At 41.1% G+C, this 16367-nt stretch overlaps 2 protein-coding genes across 8 annotated transcripts in view; both read right to left on the minus strand.

The window, feature by feature from the left end:
* The window catches only part of LOC134212185 (uncharacterized), a 359239-nt gene that overhangs the window by 252110 nt on the left and 90762 nt on the right, over nucleotides 1-16367 (minus strand). The window lies entirely within an intron of this gene.
* Nucleotides 1810-4587, minus strand: LOC134209712 (uncharacterized). Its single transcript, XM_062685723.1, has 4 exons — nucleotides 4471-4587; nucleotides 3685-3938; nucleotides 2690-3625; nucleotides 1810-1938 (listed from the first exon to the last, which is right to left on the minus strand). Exons 1-4 carry the CDS (start codon nucleotides 4472-4474, stop codon nucleotides 1810-1812), a joined length of 1323 nt encoding a protein of 440 aa, XP_062541707.1. The 5' UTR covers nucleotides 4475-4587.

The following is a 16367-nucleotide window of genomic DNA, read 5'->3' on the forward strand; positions in this document are numbered from 1 at the left end:
AAGGATGGTATCGGAGCTGATTGAGCTAGAGCTAGCCACTTGCCTGCATAAAGTGATAGTCAGAATCTGGGAAACTGAACAGCTACCGGGAGAGTGGGAGGAAGGGGTTAAATGCCCATCTACAAGAAAGGCGACAAGCTGGAGTGTGAAAACTTTCGAGCGATCACCATCCTTAATGCCGCCTACAAAGCGATATCCCAGATCATCTTTCGTCGTGTGTTACCATTAGTGAATGAGTTCGAGAGAAGTTATCAAGCCGGCTTCGTTGACGGCCGCTCGACAACGGACCAGATCTTTACTGTACGGCAAATCCTTCAAAAATGCCGTGAATACAAGGTCCCAACGCACCATCTGTTCGTTGATTTCAAGGCGGCATACGACAGTATAGACCGCGTAGAGCTATGGAAAATTATGGACGAGAACAGCTTCCCTGGAAAGCTTACCAGACTGATCAAAGCAACGGTGGATGGTGTGCAAAACTGTGTGAAGATTGTGGGCGAACACTCCAGTTCGTTCGAATCGCGCCGGGGACTAAGACAAGGTGATGGACTTTCGTGCCTGCTGTTTAAAATTGCGCTAGAAGGTGTCATGCGGAGAGCCGGGTGTAACCGCCGGGGTACGATTTTCAACAGATCCAGTCAATTTGTTTGTTTCGCGGATGACATGGACATTAGACTGGCCCAGGAAATCAAAAAGTTGTCTAATTCCACGGGGCACCCCCCAGGATTGGGCCTTTTAGTGAGAAAATCAATCTCTGAAAATTTCAGCTCAATCGCTTGTTGCATAAGCAGGCGCATTTGAATTGAAGTTTGTATGGGGATTTCAGCCAAAATGTATAGGAAAATACACCTCCGTCACTCATTCGATCTGGAAATTGGTTCTGATTGCTCGATTGACCTCAGAATTGCAAAAACGGCAGTTGGTATGCTACTGAACAATTTCACAGAACATTGTGTGATGATTAAATGAACTTTTATATAGGTTTCGGCTGATACGATTCGATCAATAAATCCAAAAATACACAATTCAGCTCCTAATTAATCAGCCGAAAACTATATAAAAGTTCATATAATCATCTTACAATGTTCTGTGAAATTGTTCTATAGCATACCAACTGCCGTTTTTGCAATTCTGAGGTCAATCGAGCAATCAGAATCAATTTCCAGATCGAATGAGTGACGGAGGTGTATTTTCCTATACATTTTCAGGGCTGTTACAAATTAACAAAATTTTAAACCGCGAAATCCGCGACTAGCAAAATGAAATCCGCGACTAGCAAAATGAAATCCGCGACTGCAAATGCAAAACCGCGACAAACAAAAACATGACTTTATCATCCCAAAGTACGATTTAAAGATTAATTTCAATATATTTAGTTGCTAATATAATGGCAATAGAAAAAAATGTCAGAAGTTTTGTACTTCATCATACGAGAAATGAAATAAAGTTCAAGAGCATATATGCAAAGAGAAGTCATCTTCATGACTTACTACTGTTTATAAAGTTTCTCTTAATCAGTTACTATCGTTGTGCATTATTATTGGATTATTTAGAATCAAAGGCATACAGAATAGTTTTAAAACAATCGATTTATTCCAGTTTTCAACTATTTGTTAGCTTTCAAATCGTTCAACTTGTTTTCTTCCTTCTTCTCTTCTAGTAGCAATTTGGACCTTTGATCAATCATCACCTTCAAACAAGCAATTTGTGAATTGTCACCTTTCAGTTTTTTCACCTGTTCTGTAATAATATTGATCAATTTATCATTTGCCTCGCGCTTCCGTTCTACAACATTTTCCTGTTCCTCAATTACTTTTCTTCTATCAGTTTCTCTTTCTTCTTCTCTTCGTTTATCCTTTTCTCCCCTTTCTTCAGCTCTTGCTTTGCTGCGTGTGCTTGCCTGGCAAATCTTGCTTTGATAAGGAGATCTTTCGGAACCTCAAAATCAGACAAATTGTTGTCAAAGAACATCATTCCATTTAAGATGTTTTTCCTGCTTGCTCAATTTTCAGACATTATGAGTTTTGAAGTTGAGAACTGGCGCTCAGTCTCCGCATTTGAATGTGAAATTGTTATGATGATTCTTAATAGCTGGTTCAATTCGGGAAATAAGTTAGTCGCGAACAATTTGTGATAGAAACTGAGATCATCTTCAACTTTCCACAGATTTAGTGATTTCAAATTTACCACTTCTTCAAATATTGTTGATGTATCAAGTCTAAAATCTACAGATTCAGCAAGTTTCATGATATTCCTCTCACTGTCGTTAGATAAAAACCCTGATCGGTTTGAGGAAGGACAATAGCTTGAAATTGTCATGTGGTACATTGTTGTCAAGAAGATAGCTAACCAGTTTTGAAATATTCTTTTTCATTCCTGACTTTAAACTGATTACAAGTTTGTTGCTAAAGTTTTCATCTTGAATAACCTTAGGAATAATGATATCTTCGAATTCCACATAAGCTGTTTTGTCAAGGCCACGCTGAATAAAAACTTGCTCGATTTGTTCAACGCGATAAATTTTCGACAACCATGCCGTCATAAACATTTTCATTTGATCATACACATTAAACAAAATCATACTATTAGTTTCAAGGAATTGAATAACCCCTTCTGCGCTTCTGCATAGATCAATGACATAAAGTAATTGTAACTTAAAATCGGCCAGCGAAAGAATTCTCACAATTACTTTTTCGTGGAATGTTAACCGCTTTTCTTCCATACGGGCAAGCTTTGTTTTGAGTAACATTAACTGACTATAGTTTTCTAGTAGTACAGATGCGGCACTACCTAGCTGCACCCAGCGCGTATCTACAAACTTCACGAACTTCTTGGGCTTACACTTACTATCGGTTACAAACTGATCCCATCGAGCCGGCACTTCAAAGTAATAGTAAACTACTTTTGCCAACTCTGAAACCTCCGATCCATATTCTTTAAGTGCATATTTAATTCCGTTGTGCACAATATGTGCAGGGCAAGATCCGATGTTCACCAGCTCAAATCCTCGTTCGCCTACCAGCTTACTGTTGATTTTTCGTTCCAATGATTGGTTTACTTTGGGGCCATCTCTTCCAACCATCACCAAGTTGGCCAGGGGAAGTTTGGCCTTTTCCAAGGATTGCAATATCTTTTCGAGCATTATGTCCGCCGTTGCTTTTCCCAGAAAAACAGAATCGAGGTGAAAAAACATAAGTGTTTGTAGACGCTTCGAGAAATATTTTATGGTAATTTCCAATTCCTTGCGTTTATTGTTTCCTTCCGTTTCATCAAAGAGAAACGAAAAGTATTCGCCCCTAACGTCCTTTAGGAATAGCTCCCGGAAATAGGGCCCAATGGCCTCATTGACCATGTCAGTCATTTTCTGGCGGTAGAGAGAAAAACCTCTCAGATCGTTTGGAGCAATTATTTTGAGAACATTCGAATCCTTTTCAGCTGCGTGAAACGAGGAATGCTTCATTACGCTGTGGATAACCCACGTAATCTCTTTTTTAATAATATCTCCATCAGTGATATGTAGACGAAGTTGTGCTTGCTGGGTTTCTTTAGAAGTAGACGGTTTCGGACTAATGGTAAATAATTCGTCCTGGTTACTCACATTATTTTGTGAAGACTTTGAGAGGATCTGAAACATTAGAATTGTATAATTAATTAAATACTACAGGAAATTCATTTGTTTATTACCTTACTTGACTCCGATGGAGTCAAACGCAGCTGCTTGGTGTCATCGAACAATTTCAATAAATCTTGATGTTTAGTTGACTTTGCGTGATCCTTTAATGCGATAAAACCCCGATTCTCGAAGCATATCTTTTTTCTGTTGCAAACTTTGCAATACACCGCATTATTTACTTTGTCGTCAACTATGATGTAGGACCCAAACAATGTACCATTGGCATCAGTTTGTTGAAGCCAGTTTTTATCAAACTGTGTTTTTCCTGAAATTGTATTAAGAAAAAGCGGTTGTACTGCATGTAGTAAAAACGTAAGCTATGCCAATAATTTAGTAAAGGAAATTTTGAAGAGCATAATTTAGACCATAGACTTTATGTGCATTTTCAAACTCAAAACCATTAACGTGAAAAAAATCAGGATAACTAGCACAGTGTCCTGGTTCTACTTTCGAACAGTGGTGATGAAGATCAAATGAAAGCGTTTGGTACTTTAATTTTGTAGAGATGAAATCAATGAAAAGGTAAGCCCAGTAGGATTTTGAAGAGGTTTATTCCAGCAAGAGCTCGAAATGTTATGTCCACCTATTCTGTACTTTTGGAATTTTGAATGTTACACCTTGTTTCCTTATGTCTTAACAAACTATTTTAGATTATATATTAGACTACACATTCGTCATATTCAGTTTCAGATGTACTTTGAATGTAAGAAGATCCGAAAAGTTTGGTTATGTTAACCATGTTTTCCGTAGCTCAAGTTTTGCAAATTATCTCTTTAAAATTTAGTTTCTATACTTACCCATATTTGATGAAGGCGAGAACAACTGTTTAGTGGAGAGCACTTGAATTGATTTAATATACAATCACATTTTACACAAGAAAGTTACAATAAACAACGCACGCAGTTCGATGTGATGCTAAAAGACCGAAGAAATGTAAACACCGTTTTTTTGCAGCAAACGTAAACAAGCTGTCTTTGTCAACAAGGAATCATTGAAAACAATCAGTGCCATGATGGAGCCTAGACATGTCTCTTTCTAGAACACGATGTAATGGTTTGTTTTCATGTGGATAATCTTTCTACACGCTTCTATGAATAAATGAGATGACAATAATCTTCTACACAACCGTTGATACACGTTAAATCATGATACACGCTTAAAAAAATATAATAATTTTGATTTTTTTATTCCCTAATAAATTTAAAAACTGCGAATCTTACAATAAATCCGCGATTTTCGCGACAAAATTTTAGAGAACCGCGATATTCGCGACAAAATTTTAAGGAACCGCGATTTTCGCGATTGGAAAGGCAAATCCGCGACAAATCCGCGAAATCCGCGAAAAACGCGAAAATCGCGAAATCCGCGACTGTTGTAACAGCCCTGCATTTTGGCTGAAATCCCCATACAAACTTCAAATCAAATGCGCCAGCTTATGCAAAAAGCAATTGAGCTGAAATTTTGACAGATTGATTTTCTCACCTTAAGACACAATTCTGAGAGGTGCACCGTGGAATTCGACAACATTTTTTTCTCCCCATACTAAGCTGGGCCAGTCTAATGGACATTGTCGGCCGAACATTTGAAAAGGTGGCAGAACTGTACACCCGCCTGAAACGTGAAGCAACAAAAGTTGGACTGGTGGTAAATGCGTAAAAGACAAAGTACATGCTTGTGGGCGGAACCGAGCGCGACAGGGCCCGTCTGGGAAGCAGTGTTACGATAGACGGGGATACCTTCGAGGTGGTCGAGGAATTCGTCTACCTCGGATCCTTGCTAACGACTGATAACAATGTTAGTCGTGAAATACGAAGGCGCATCATCTGTGGAAGTCGGGCCTACTACGGGCTCTAGAAGAAACTGCGGTTAAAAAAGATTCGCCACCGCACCAAATGTGTCATGTACAAGACGCTAATAAGACCGATTGTCCTCTACGGACATGAAACATGGACAATGCTCGAGGAGGACTTGCAAGCACTCGGAGTATTCGAGAGACAGGTGCTTAGGACCATCTTTGGCGGTGTGCAAGAAGACGGTGTGTGGCGGCGAAGAATGAACCACGAGCTCGCCCAACTCTACGGCGAACCCAGTATCCAGAAGGTAGCTAAAGCCGGAAGGGTACGATGGGCAGGACATGTTGCAAAAATGCCGGACAGCAACCTTGCAAAGATGGTGTTCGCTTCCGATCCGGCAGGTACGAGACGGCGCAGAGCGCAGGGAGCGGGATGGGCAGACCAGGTGCAAAATGGCTTGGCGAGCGTGGGGCGTATTCGAGGCTGGAGAGATGCGGCCTCGAACCGTGTATTGTGGCGTCAAATTGTTGATTCAGTGTTTTCTGTTTAGATGTAGACTAAATAAATGAAATGAATGAATGAACTTCTTGTTTGGACATTTATTATGTTAAAGCTGTACGAATACAAGGTCAGTAACTTGGACCAGTTCAAGACGTAATTCTTAAAATCTGGAACGAAATGCCCATGCAGACTGTGCGTACCGCTTGCGATGGGTTTCAGAAACGTTTGAAGCTCGTGAAGAAGTACAAAATAGAAGTCATTCCAAAAGAAATGTTACAAATGTTCCTTATAAATAATACTTTCAATGAAAAGGAACCGGGAAAAGAAATAATTTAATCCCAATTACCAATTAATCCAATTAATCCCAACAACCTGCCGACAATGATTACCCCACTCAATCAACACAATCATATCCAGCCACCCATCCACCACCCAATACACATAACCCACAGTAATCGCCCATCCTCCGGCTGCAAAACACACTATAGTGTGTGACAAAAGATAGTGAACAAATTCGAAAAGTGATCTATATTTTTGTCAAGTAAGGCAGTTTCAGTCAGACTAAACATTTTATTGCAATAGTTATTATTCCTACAGTGAGGCCAGAAACATTCTACATGAAACCGAACAGGACAAATCTCCGTAAGAAAGTAGCGGTAATTAACAAATTGACTGCCATCGAGTAAGTTTGTGAGAAAGATTGTAGATTGAGTTTGTTAATTTAAATTTTGTCATAATAAACCGCAGGCCCTGAAGAAGATCCCATCCCGGATCGAAACGTCGGCGATGAAGTAAAATTGTCAACGCTATTATCCGTGACTGAAAGCCAATCCGAAAATTAAGTTACCAATTTTTAAACATTTTTTGAAAGTGTATTCGAACTTATTGAACACCCTGTAATTGCAACGTTTGCTTTTAAAAGTGCTAATTTATTTCTGTTTTGCGGAAAATTCTTAATTGTTTATGGAACTTTTGCATTATTTGCCTAAATTTTATATTTATTTATTGCTCATACCCTGATTTCTTTATTGGCATATTCCTTATTTGTTATGGAAAATGTCTAATTCTTCATGGAAATTTTATTTCGTTGCCTCTTTTTTAAGCACAGATAGAAGGTTAAGGACGAACTTTTCGGAATCAAATTTTATTCCACCAAGGCACCACTTTCAATCATGAAGCAACGAGCAGCTGTCATCTTTTTATTTCACGCTAGCTGCGACGCAGCAAAGCCTAAATAAAAAGATGACAGTTATTCGTTGCTTCTTTGATAAGATTGGTGCCTCTGAAAATGCGAGGTAAAAATTATTTAGATTCTGGACATTTTCACCTGAAACGTAATTATTGTCAGGGGGGTTTTTGTCGACCAAATTTTATGAAATTTGGCCACAATATTCTTTGATATGCAAAGAATGTTTAGGCCAAATTTGAGCATAATCAGTCATAAAAAACCCCGTGACAATAATAGAACAAAACCTGCCAAAGCCGTCATTCTCCCTATGTAGAACATATAAAAGGAAATAGAATAAATAGCCATAGTAACGACTATGTTGTTATAACTCGGTATTGAATGTAGCCTGAATGGCGGAGCAGTGATGCTAAAATGTTGATGTCGCCGTGATGACAATTTCCTACATGACTTTTATTACCAACTAGCTTTATGTACCCGGCCTTGCTCGGAGTTGCCAGTTTAATTCGCAGTTTTTTTCACCATCGGAATTGGAATAGGTCAAAAGGATAATTGTGTTTTCTTATTGATATTTCATCATTTGATTAAAAGAAGGTAGATTACATTTGAAAACATTGACTGATTTTGAAAATGGGATCAAACCCAAAATCGCTTTATTCCGGGCAAACGTCTATTTCTAAAGAAGGAAAAACATACACCGATGCCTTATTCCGGAAAAACGTCTATTTTAAAGAAATGATCACATTTACCGTCCAGAAGGAAACACTTTAATCATTGCTTTTCTCTGGGCAAACCATGATTTCGATGAAGTGTTGAGTTGATCGATCCCTGTCATCTTCGCCTTCTTAAGAAAAAGAATGTTTGTTCCAAATTTGGTTGAAATCGGGCAAGGGTACAGAAGTTATGCTGGAACATTGGATCATTGCATACCTTGCTTTTATTTATTAATCTTGAATCATTATCATATAATTATCATACCTTTTAAAATTTGGAATAAAGGTTACTCGATTATGGATCACTATGCAATTTGATCATTCATAATCATCAATCATTAATCATATCGATCGTTAATCATTAACCATACACATAGTGTGTCAACATTTAATCACGATCGGTAATCGTTAATCATAATCCAACGGTTTTTTCATCTATTATTCATAATCGTTAATTATTGTCAAAAATGAATTTAATCATTAATCATTATCAGTCATCATTTTCAAAAATTATAATTCATTAATCATAATCTTTAATCATAGAGTTGAATGATTTAATCATTTAATCTGCTTAGAATTGGTCCTGGGGTCAGGAGTTACACTGAATTGCCCGTTTTCTAAAGACAACCGCTTTCCCTTTACCCTTCCTCTTTTCTCAACGGCCATTTCACCCCTTTGTTATCTTCTCCTAGGGATAGAAAATGTGTTTACCAAATTTGGTTGAAATCGGTACAGGGGTTCAGAAGTTCTACTAAATTTCCCGTTTTCTGAACAATACCTCTCCCTTCAGAACCCTACCCCCTTGTCCAAATTACCCTCTCATACGGTCGCCTCCTCATAGTGAATATGTGTACAAAATTTGATTGAAATCGGTCCTGGGGGTTGGGAGTTACACTGAGTTGCTCGTTTTCCAAAGACAACACCTCCCCCTATACCCTCCCTTTTTTCCCAATGACCATCCCACCCCCTTTGTTATCTTTTCCTTACGATATAGAATGTGTGTACCAAATTTGGTTGAAACCGGTACAGGGCTTCATAATTTACTTGAATTGCCCGTTTTCAGAACAATACCCCTCCCTCCAGACCTCTCCCCCTTTCCAAAATCCTCTCCCATATGATCGCCTCCAAATAGTGAACATGTGTACAAAATTTGGTTGAAATCGGTCCTGGGAGTTGAAAGTTACACAGAATTGTTCGTTTTCTGAACAAAACCCTCCCACCACCCTCCCCTTTTCTACATGACCATCCCACCCCTTTGTTAACTTCCTCTGAGGATAGAGAATGTCTGTACCAAATTTGGTTGAAATCGGCCAAGTGGTTCAGAAGTAGTTAGCGAACATACATACATAGATTGGTTTTTATATATATAGATAGAAAGAAGAAGATAGAAGAAGATAGGTGAATAATGCTCCACCTAACCAGCGGATGGCAGATTACAGTTCTGTAATAAAACCTTATAAAACCTTACAGGCCCTTAGATGCTAAGGATAAGGATACCCACTACTGTTTTCGATTTATTACTCTCCATGTGTAGCTATGAGTGCATGTGATTGGCATTGATCTGCGTTGATCACCATCAATGAGATGCGTCTCGACGTCACCGCAGTGGTAAATGGATAGATTTTTGGCGTGTTTCACGCCTGAAAACGTACTGCAACTACACTGCGCGATTTTCGATTTTCCGCGGTTAGTGTGGTGAAGGGGAAATCGCAATATCTGGGCTATCTAGAGCGAAACAATTGCTTCGGACGTAAGTACGATCGCGAGACGTTCCGCTGCTGTTGATCGTCGAAATTTAATTAAAGCAATTGCAGTTGCAGTATCCGGTTTCGTCTGGAAGTTTGTAAACAAAACGTAACTGCTAACTGTTTCTTACGGTTTGCCTTTCTCCTGCAATAAAGTTGTACCGAAAGTTTGAACGTTCACTTAAAAAAATTTCAATGTGGTGTCGAGTAGTTGAAATATTTTACCAATCGGATTAGTTCACCAATTGAAATGTACATCTAGTCGTGTGTGTGTACATGAGTTTAGCAATCATTTTAATGTTTAATACGTTCCAAACACTGGCACTCAACCAATTCGCCATAAGCTCCTCTCGATGAGTAATCTGAACTAGTTCAGCACTAATGTAATTTTATGAGTTGCTATATTCAAAAGTGAAAACTGTATTTCAAACCACAGAGTTGTGTATCTTGATTAAATACGAGAATCTATTATAGTAATTTGTTTATAGGAATCTTAATGATCAAAAGTTCAAAAGGAACTTACAAACTACATACTACATATAGAAGGATTCCATTACTGCCAACCGTCATCAATATAACGAACATGTTTTTGGCTTCTAATGACCTAATGAAGTAAGTTATACCAAACATGCTCGAACAGCAATATTCCCACATCACTGACCATGCCAGACCAGGTGTAGGTAGTTTTTCCTATAGCCAATTATTCATCGCCTCCGAGCAAAGAATAGTTCCGAAAAAAATACACTACATCTTTTCTTGAACGACCCAGTGAGCCGATGATGTGAAAAAATGTGCTGTTATTTGCTCCATGTGCGCTCTCTATGAGATGAGCAATTGCAGCCTCCCTTGGCAAAAAAAGTACCCAAGAAGATCCGTTATAACTCCACAAGGAAAGTTTTTGGAGCGCTGATCATATGGCTTTGTTGGGTGTATCTTCGATGAGAATTAAGACAGAAAAAAAACCGCGCGGCAAGATAGTGCCACAGTGAGAGGGGCAATTTTGCGTATAACAAACTAATAGGATCACTTGGCTCGAAAACCGACATCTGGTTGGAAGCGAATAATGGAATGGATGACCAGCTGAGAGCAGACGTTGAAGGCGATGAGCTGTGGAACACTGGTTGTAAATTGATCATATCAAGTACGACTTTTGCATATGTCTTGTGTAGAAAGGATCTTTTTTATTTAATTTTACTTTCAAATCTTCATTTGTTCAACTTGCATAATTGGATTATCCGATTTGTGAGATTTTCTTCGATAAAACGTTTTGAAGTCCACAGTGTTAGTTTATAGAAAAAGTATGAATTTTTTATAGATAAAATGATCTGTCTAAGCAAACAGTTAAAGTTGGTCAAAAATTAAGTAAAACAAAAAAAATCCCCTAATGCCGTGTCGAAACTTCGGTTGAATAAAAAAAGATTATATCAGATATTGTTGTTGATATTGTCTATGATCAATAAAAAATCAATCAACAACTGAACAGAAAATTTACATATTTTGATATTCGCTATTTCTTTTTGTTGCACCGTCTGTTTGGTCTAATGAGGTTCCTGGCGCTGCTGTTCTGAGGAGCCGCACCAACATCGTTGGGTGTAATTTTCTATGACCCTTCAGACAGTCTTGCGCTTCATGTTGGTACGATTTGCCTAGCTTCCATTCATGTCATGAGTATCTATGCGTACGTACGGTTAGCTGTGTTTGTAGGTCATCCGTTCAGCACGGCTTCTCTTGGCGATTTCACTGAGGGTATGTCTGCTTCGAACATTGCCAATTACCATCCGGTTAACTTTAACCACAATGTTTCGTACCGCAAATGCAAGTCATCGGTGTCCACGTTCAACTAAGTTATCATGTTCATGTTTTCTAATTCGTACCATGGCCACGCAATTTGTGATTATGATTGGTGGTAACAAAAAAACGTCAAACTAATCCTCCTAATGATGTGATGGTACCCTACCAATCCGGATTGATTTAATTTGGTTGTATATGGGTAACACTGAAATATAAAGTTATCGCTCAGTTGAAAGTCAATGATAAATATTATAGTTTGGGTGTACCAATCGTCGCCATAGTTAAGAATAACTATTTTTAAACATATAAATAGAAGACATATACATACATTGGTGGTGTTGATATATCATGCGAAAGGTTTTTTCCGGCCCCTTTGAACAAATGTGAAAACCACATTCAAATTCGTGATAGTACCCAAAACTGCTTAATCCATAATAGGAACGTATGAACTAAATATTCTTAATTTTGGTTCCTATTATGGCAAATCCCAAACTAAGCAAAATCATTTTTTACAATTATGGTTTGTTTGATTTGGAGGAGATTAAAGATGTTATCATGTCATGAATATGGTTCACTGATCAGAAAACGTTTTGTGGCTATGTGATGTACCGCTAAGCGTACAATCCACTAGTGCGACAACTGGTGCTATAGCCACGATTGGTGCATCTAGCCCAGTGATCCACAAAGTGCGGCCCTCTAAGCCTTTTCTTGCGGCGAAGGATTTCTGAGAATACACTACATAGGTATTATATGTCAGGAAATCGGAAATTCGCAATATTTCGGTATACTCAGGAACAGCAAATTTGTATTTATTCGCAGATTGAAAAGAACTAAAGGTTAAGCCACAGGAAAAAAAAGTTGTCATAAACTGCTCCGTGATAAGAATGCTTTTAGTTTTCAAAATAAGTTAGGTTTTAGCTAGGTTGAACTGATATTTTGCTGGATTATTTTATTATTATTATTTATTCAGACTAAGGCCGAAGTGGCCTGTGCGGTATATAAGAGTCTTCTCCATTCGGCTCGGTCCATGGCTACACGTCGCCAACCACGCAGTCTACGGAGGGTCCGCAAGTCATCTTCCACCTGATCGATCCACCTTGCCCGCTGCGCACCTCGCCTTCTTGTGCCCGTCGGATCGTTGTCGAGAACCATTTTCACCGGGTTACTGTCCGACATTCTGGCTACGTGCCCGGCCCATCGCAGTCGTCCGATTTTCGCGGTGTGAACGATGGATGGTTCTCCCAACAGCTGATGCAATTCGTGGTTCATTCGCCTCCTCCACGTACCGTCCGCCATCTGCACCCCACCATAGATGGTACGCAGCACTTTCCTTTCGAAAACTCCAAGTGCGCGTTGGTCCTCCACGAGCATCGTCCAGGTCTCGTGTCCGTAGAGGACTACCGGTCTAATTAGCGTTTTGTAGATTGTCAGTTTGGTACGGCGGCGAACTCTATTCGATCGGAGCGTCTTGCGGAGTCCAAAGTATGTACGATTTCCAGCCACTATGCGTCTCCGAATTTCTCTGCTGGTGTCATTTTCGGCAGTCACCAGTGAGCCCAAGTACACAAATTCTTCTACCACCTCGATTTCGTCACCACCGATGCAAACTCGCGGTGGGTGGCTCACATTGTCTTCTCTTGAACCTCTGCCTATCATGTACTTCGTCTTCGACGTGTTGATGACTAGTCCGATCCGCTTAGCTTCCCTCTTCAGTCTGATGTAGGCTTCCTCCATCTTCTCAAAGTTACGTGCCATAATATCTATGTCGTCGGCGAAACCAAATAGCTGGACGGACTTATTGAAAATTGTACCACTCGTGTTAATCCCTGCTCTTCGTATTACCCCTTCCAAAGCGATGTTGAATAGCAAACACGAAAGACCATCACCTTGCCGTAACCCTCTGCGGGTTTCGAAGGGACTCGAGAATGCCCTGAAACTCGAACTACGCACATCACCCGATCCATCGTCGCTTTAATCAACCGTGTCAGTTTATCCGGAAAACCGTGTTCGTGCATTAGCTGCCATAGCTGGTCCCGATCGATTGTATCATATGCGGCTTTGAAGTCGATGAATAGATGATGTGGGCATGTTGTATTCGCGGCATTTCTGCAGTACTTGGCGAATGGCGAATACCTGGTCCGTGGTGGAGCGTTCACCCATAAAACCCGCCTGGTACTGCCCCACGAACACCCTTGCAATTGGTGCTAGTCGACGGCATAAAATTTGGGAGAGTACCTTGTAGGCGGCGTTCAGCAATGTGATTGCGCGGTAGTTGCTACAATCCAGCTTATCGCCCTTTTTGTAGATGGGACACACGACACCTTCCATCCGCTCCTGCGGTAAACTTCCTCCTCTTAAATCTTGGCAATGACCCAGTGCAGCGCTCTAGCCAGTGCCTCACCACCGTGTTTAAACAGCTCTCCTGGTAGTTGGTCAACCCCATGGGGTTTGTTGTTCTTCAGCCGGCCAATCTCCTCCTGGATTTCCTGGAGATCCGGAGCCGGTAGAATTATGTCCTGCGCGCGTTCTCCCAGGTCCATCACCATACCGCCATCTTCGTCTGCCACATCGCCATTCAGGTGTTCTTCGTAGTGCTGCCGCCACCTTTGGATCACCTCACGCTCGTTCGTAAGAAGGTTCCCGTTTATGTCCTTACACATATCAGGCTGTGGCACGTGGCCCTTACGTGAACGGTTCAACTTCTCATAGAACTTTCGTGTGTTATTAGCGCGGTAGAGTTGCTCCGTTTCTTCACGGTCTCGATCTTCCTGCTGGCGCTTTTTCCTCCGGAATATCGAGTTTTGTCTGTTCCGCGCCTGTTTATATCGTGCCTCGTTCGCCCTCGTGCGGTGTTGCAGCAATCTCGCCCATGCTGCATTCTTCTCTTCCACTAACTGCTCACATTCGCCGTCATACCAGTCGTTTCTCTGATCCGGGGGCACCGTGCCTAGTGCAGCGGTTGCGGTGCTACCAATGGCGGATCGAATATCTCTCCAGCCATCTTCAAGAGACGCTGCGCCTAGCTGCTCTTCCGTTGGAAGTGCCACTTCCAGCTGCTGCGCGTATTCTTGGGCTAGTCTACCGTCTTGTAGCCGCCCAATGTTAAGCCGTGGCGTCCGACTTCGACGCGTGTTGTACACCGTCGAGAGTTTTGAGCGCAGGCATACTGCAACAAGGTAGTGGTCGGATTCAATATTCGCACTGCGGTAAGTGCGGACATTCGTGATGTCGGAGAAGAATTTACCGTCGATTAGAACGTGATCGATTTGGTTTTCCGTTTCTTGGTTAGGTGATCTCCATGTGGCCTTGTGGATATTTTTGCGGGGAAAGAAGGTGCTTCGGACTACCATTCCGCGGGAGGCTGCGAAGTTTATGCATCGTTGGCCGTTGTCATTCGATACGGTGTGCAGACTATCCGGTCCGATGACCGGTCTATACATTTCCTCCCTTCCTACCTGTGCGTTCATGTCACCGATGACGATTTTAACGTCCCGCAGTGGGCATCCATCGTATGTCTGCTCCAGCTGTGCGTAGAACGCTTCTTTCTCGTCGTCGGGTCTCCCTTCGTGTGGGCAGTGCACGTTGATGATGCTATAGTTGAAGAAACGGCCTTTAATCCTCAGCTTGCACATCCTTGCGTTGATTGGCTGCCACCCAATCACGCGTTGGCGCATCTTACCCAGCACTATGAAGCCGGTTCCCAGCTCGTTGGTGGTGCCACAGCTTTGGTAGAAGGTAGCCGCTCGATGCCCGCTTTTCCACACTTTCTGTCCTGTCCAGCAAATCTCCTGCAGCGCCACGACGTCGAAGTTGCGGGGATGTAACTCATCGTAGATCATCCTGTCGCAACCTGCGAAACCTAGCGACTTGCAATTCCATGTTCCAAGCTTCCAATCGTGATCCTGTATTCGTCGCCTAGGTCTTTGCCGATTATATCGAGTCGCATTATCTCTTATATTGTTCGTAATGATTGGTTTTCTAGGCGGCTTATTGGGCCTGCGCAAACCTCCTGTCTCGTCGGAGGGCCGTCGTGTCAGGGCTGTTTAGCGTCCCACCTAACACCAGGACTTGGGCTTGTGCGCTTTGAGCGGCACACGGTCGCTTTGGTGGGGCCTACTTGCGGATACATGCAGCTTTTTATAGAGGTTTAACAGGGCCCACTGTCAAACCCCACCACATCCTAGGCAAGCCCCACAACTCGCAGATGGCCTGGGGAGGGATCGTCAAGCCCTTGGACATACTCCCTGCTGCCCTTATTTTGCTGGATTATTACCTGCATAAAATACGTTGACTATCAACTATTCTGTCAACGTACTTGACTCTACGAAAAATATTTATCGAAATCAAGATTTTTCTATGCTTAGAATCCCGAACAGATTTTGTTCAGAATCAAGGACTTATTTAGTCGAGAAGATTGTATAACATTTCGCCGAAAACCATTTCGCGGAATTCATTTTCACGGTTGAACATTTCGCGGAATAACATTTGGCGGTATGTAACTTTTCGTGGTACGACATTTGGCGGATTGTACCTTTTCGCCGAATGACTTTTGGTGGAATGTACCATATCGCGGAATGTACTATTTCGCGGAAAATTAAAAACAATAGCTTAATGTTCATTCAGCACTTCTACAATTATTAATTGCGAGGTTTTCAAGCCAAGTTACCATTTTTTGCATTCGTATAACACGAGATTACCACGTTGAAAATTCTATGCCCAAAAAAGTCATGAAAATTTCTAATCGATTAATTTCCTATCTTTTTTTTTTCTTATTACGCATCTTCCCGCTTGGCCAAGGAAGGCCTCCCAGAATATATATGTAGAACAAGTGTTCGAAATTTCAATTGCCCCTTACAAATCCTTTATTATATCTGACAGACTAGCCAGAAATAATGAAGGGATTATCTCTTCTCTTTACTTTGTTAGGGATAGACGTTTTTATGAATAATGCTTTATTTCTTGCTT

The sequence above is a fragment of the Armigeres subalbatus genome, chromosome 2 (assembly GCF_024139115.2).
Source record: "Armigeres subalbatus isolate Guangzhou_Male chromosome 2, GZ_Asu_2, whole genome shotgun sequence".
Lineage (NCBI taxonomy): Eukaryota > Metazoa > Arthropoda > Insecta > Diptera > Culicidae > Armigeres > Armigeres subalbatus.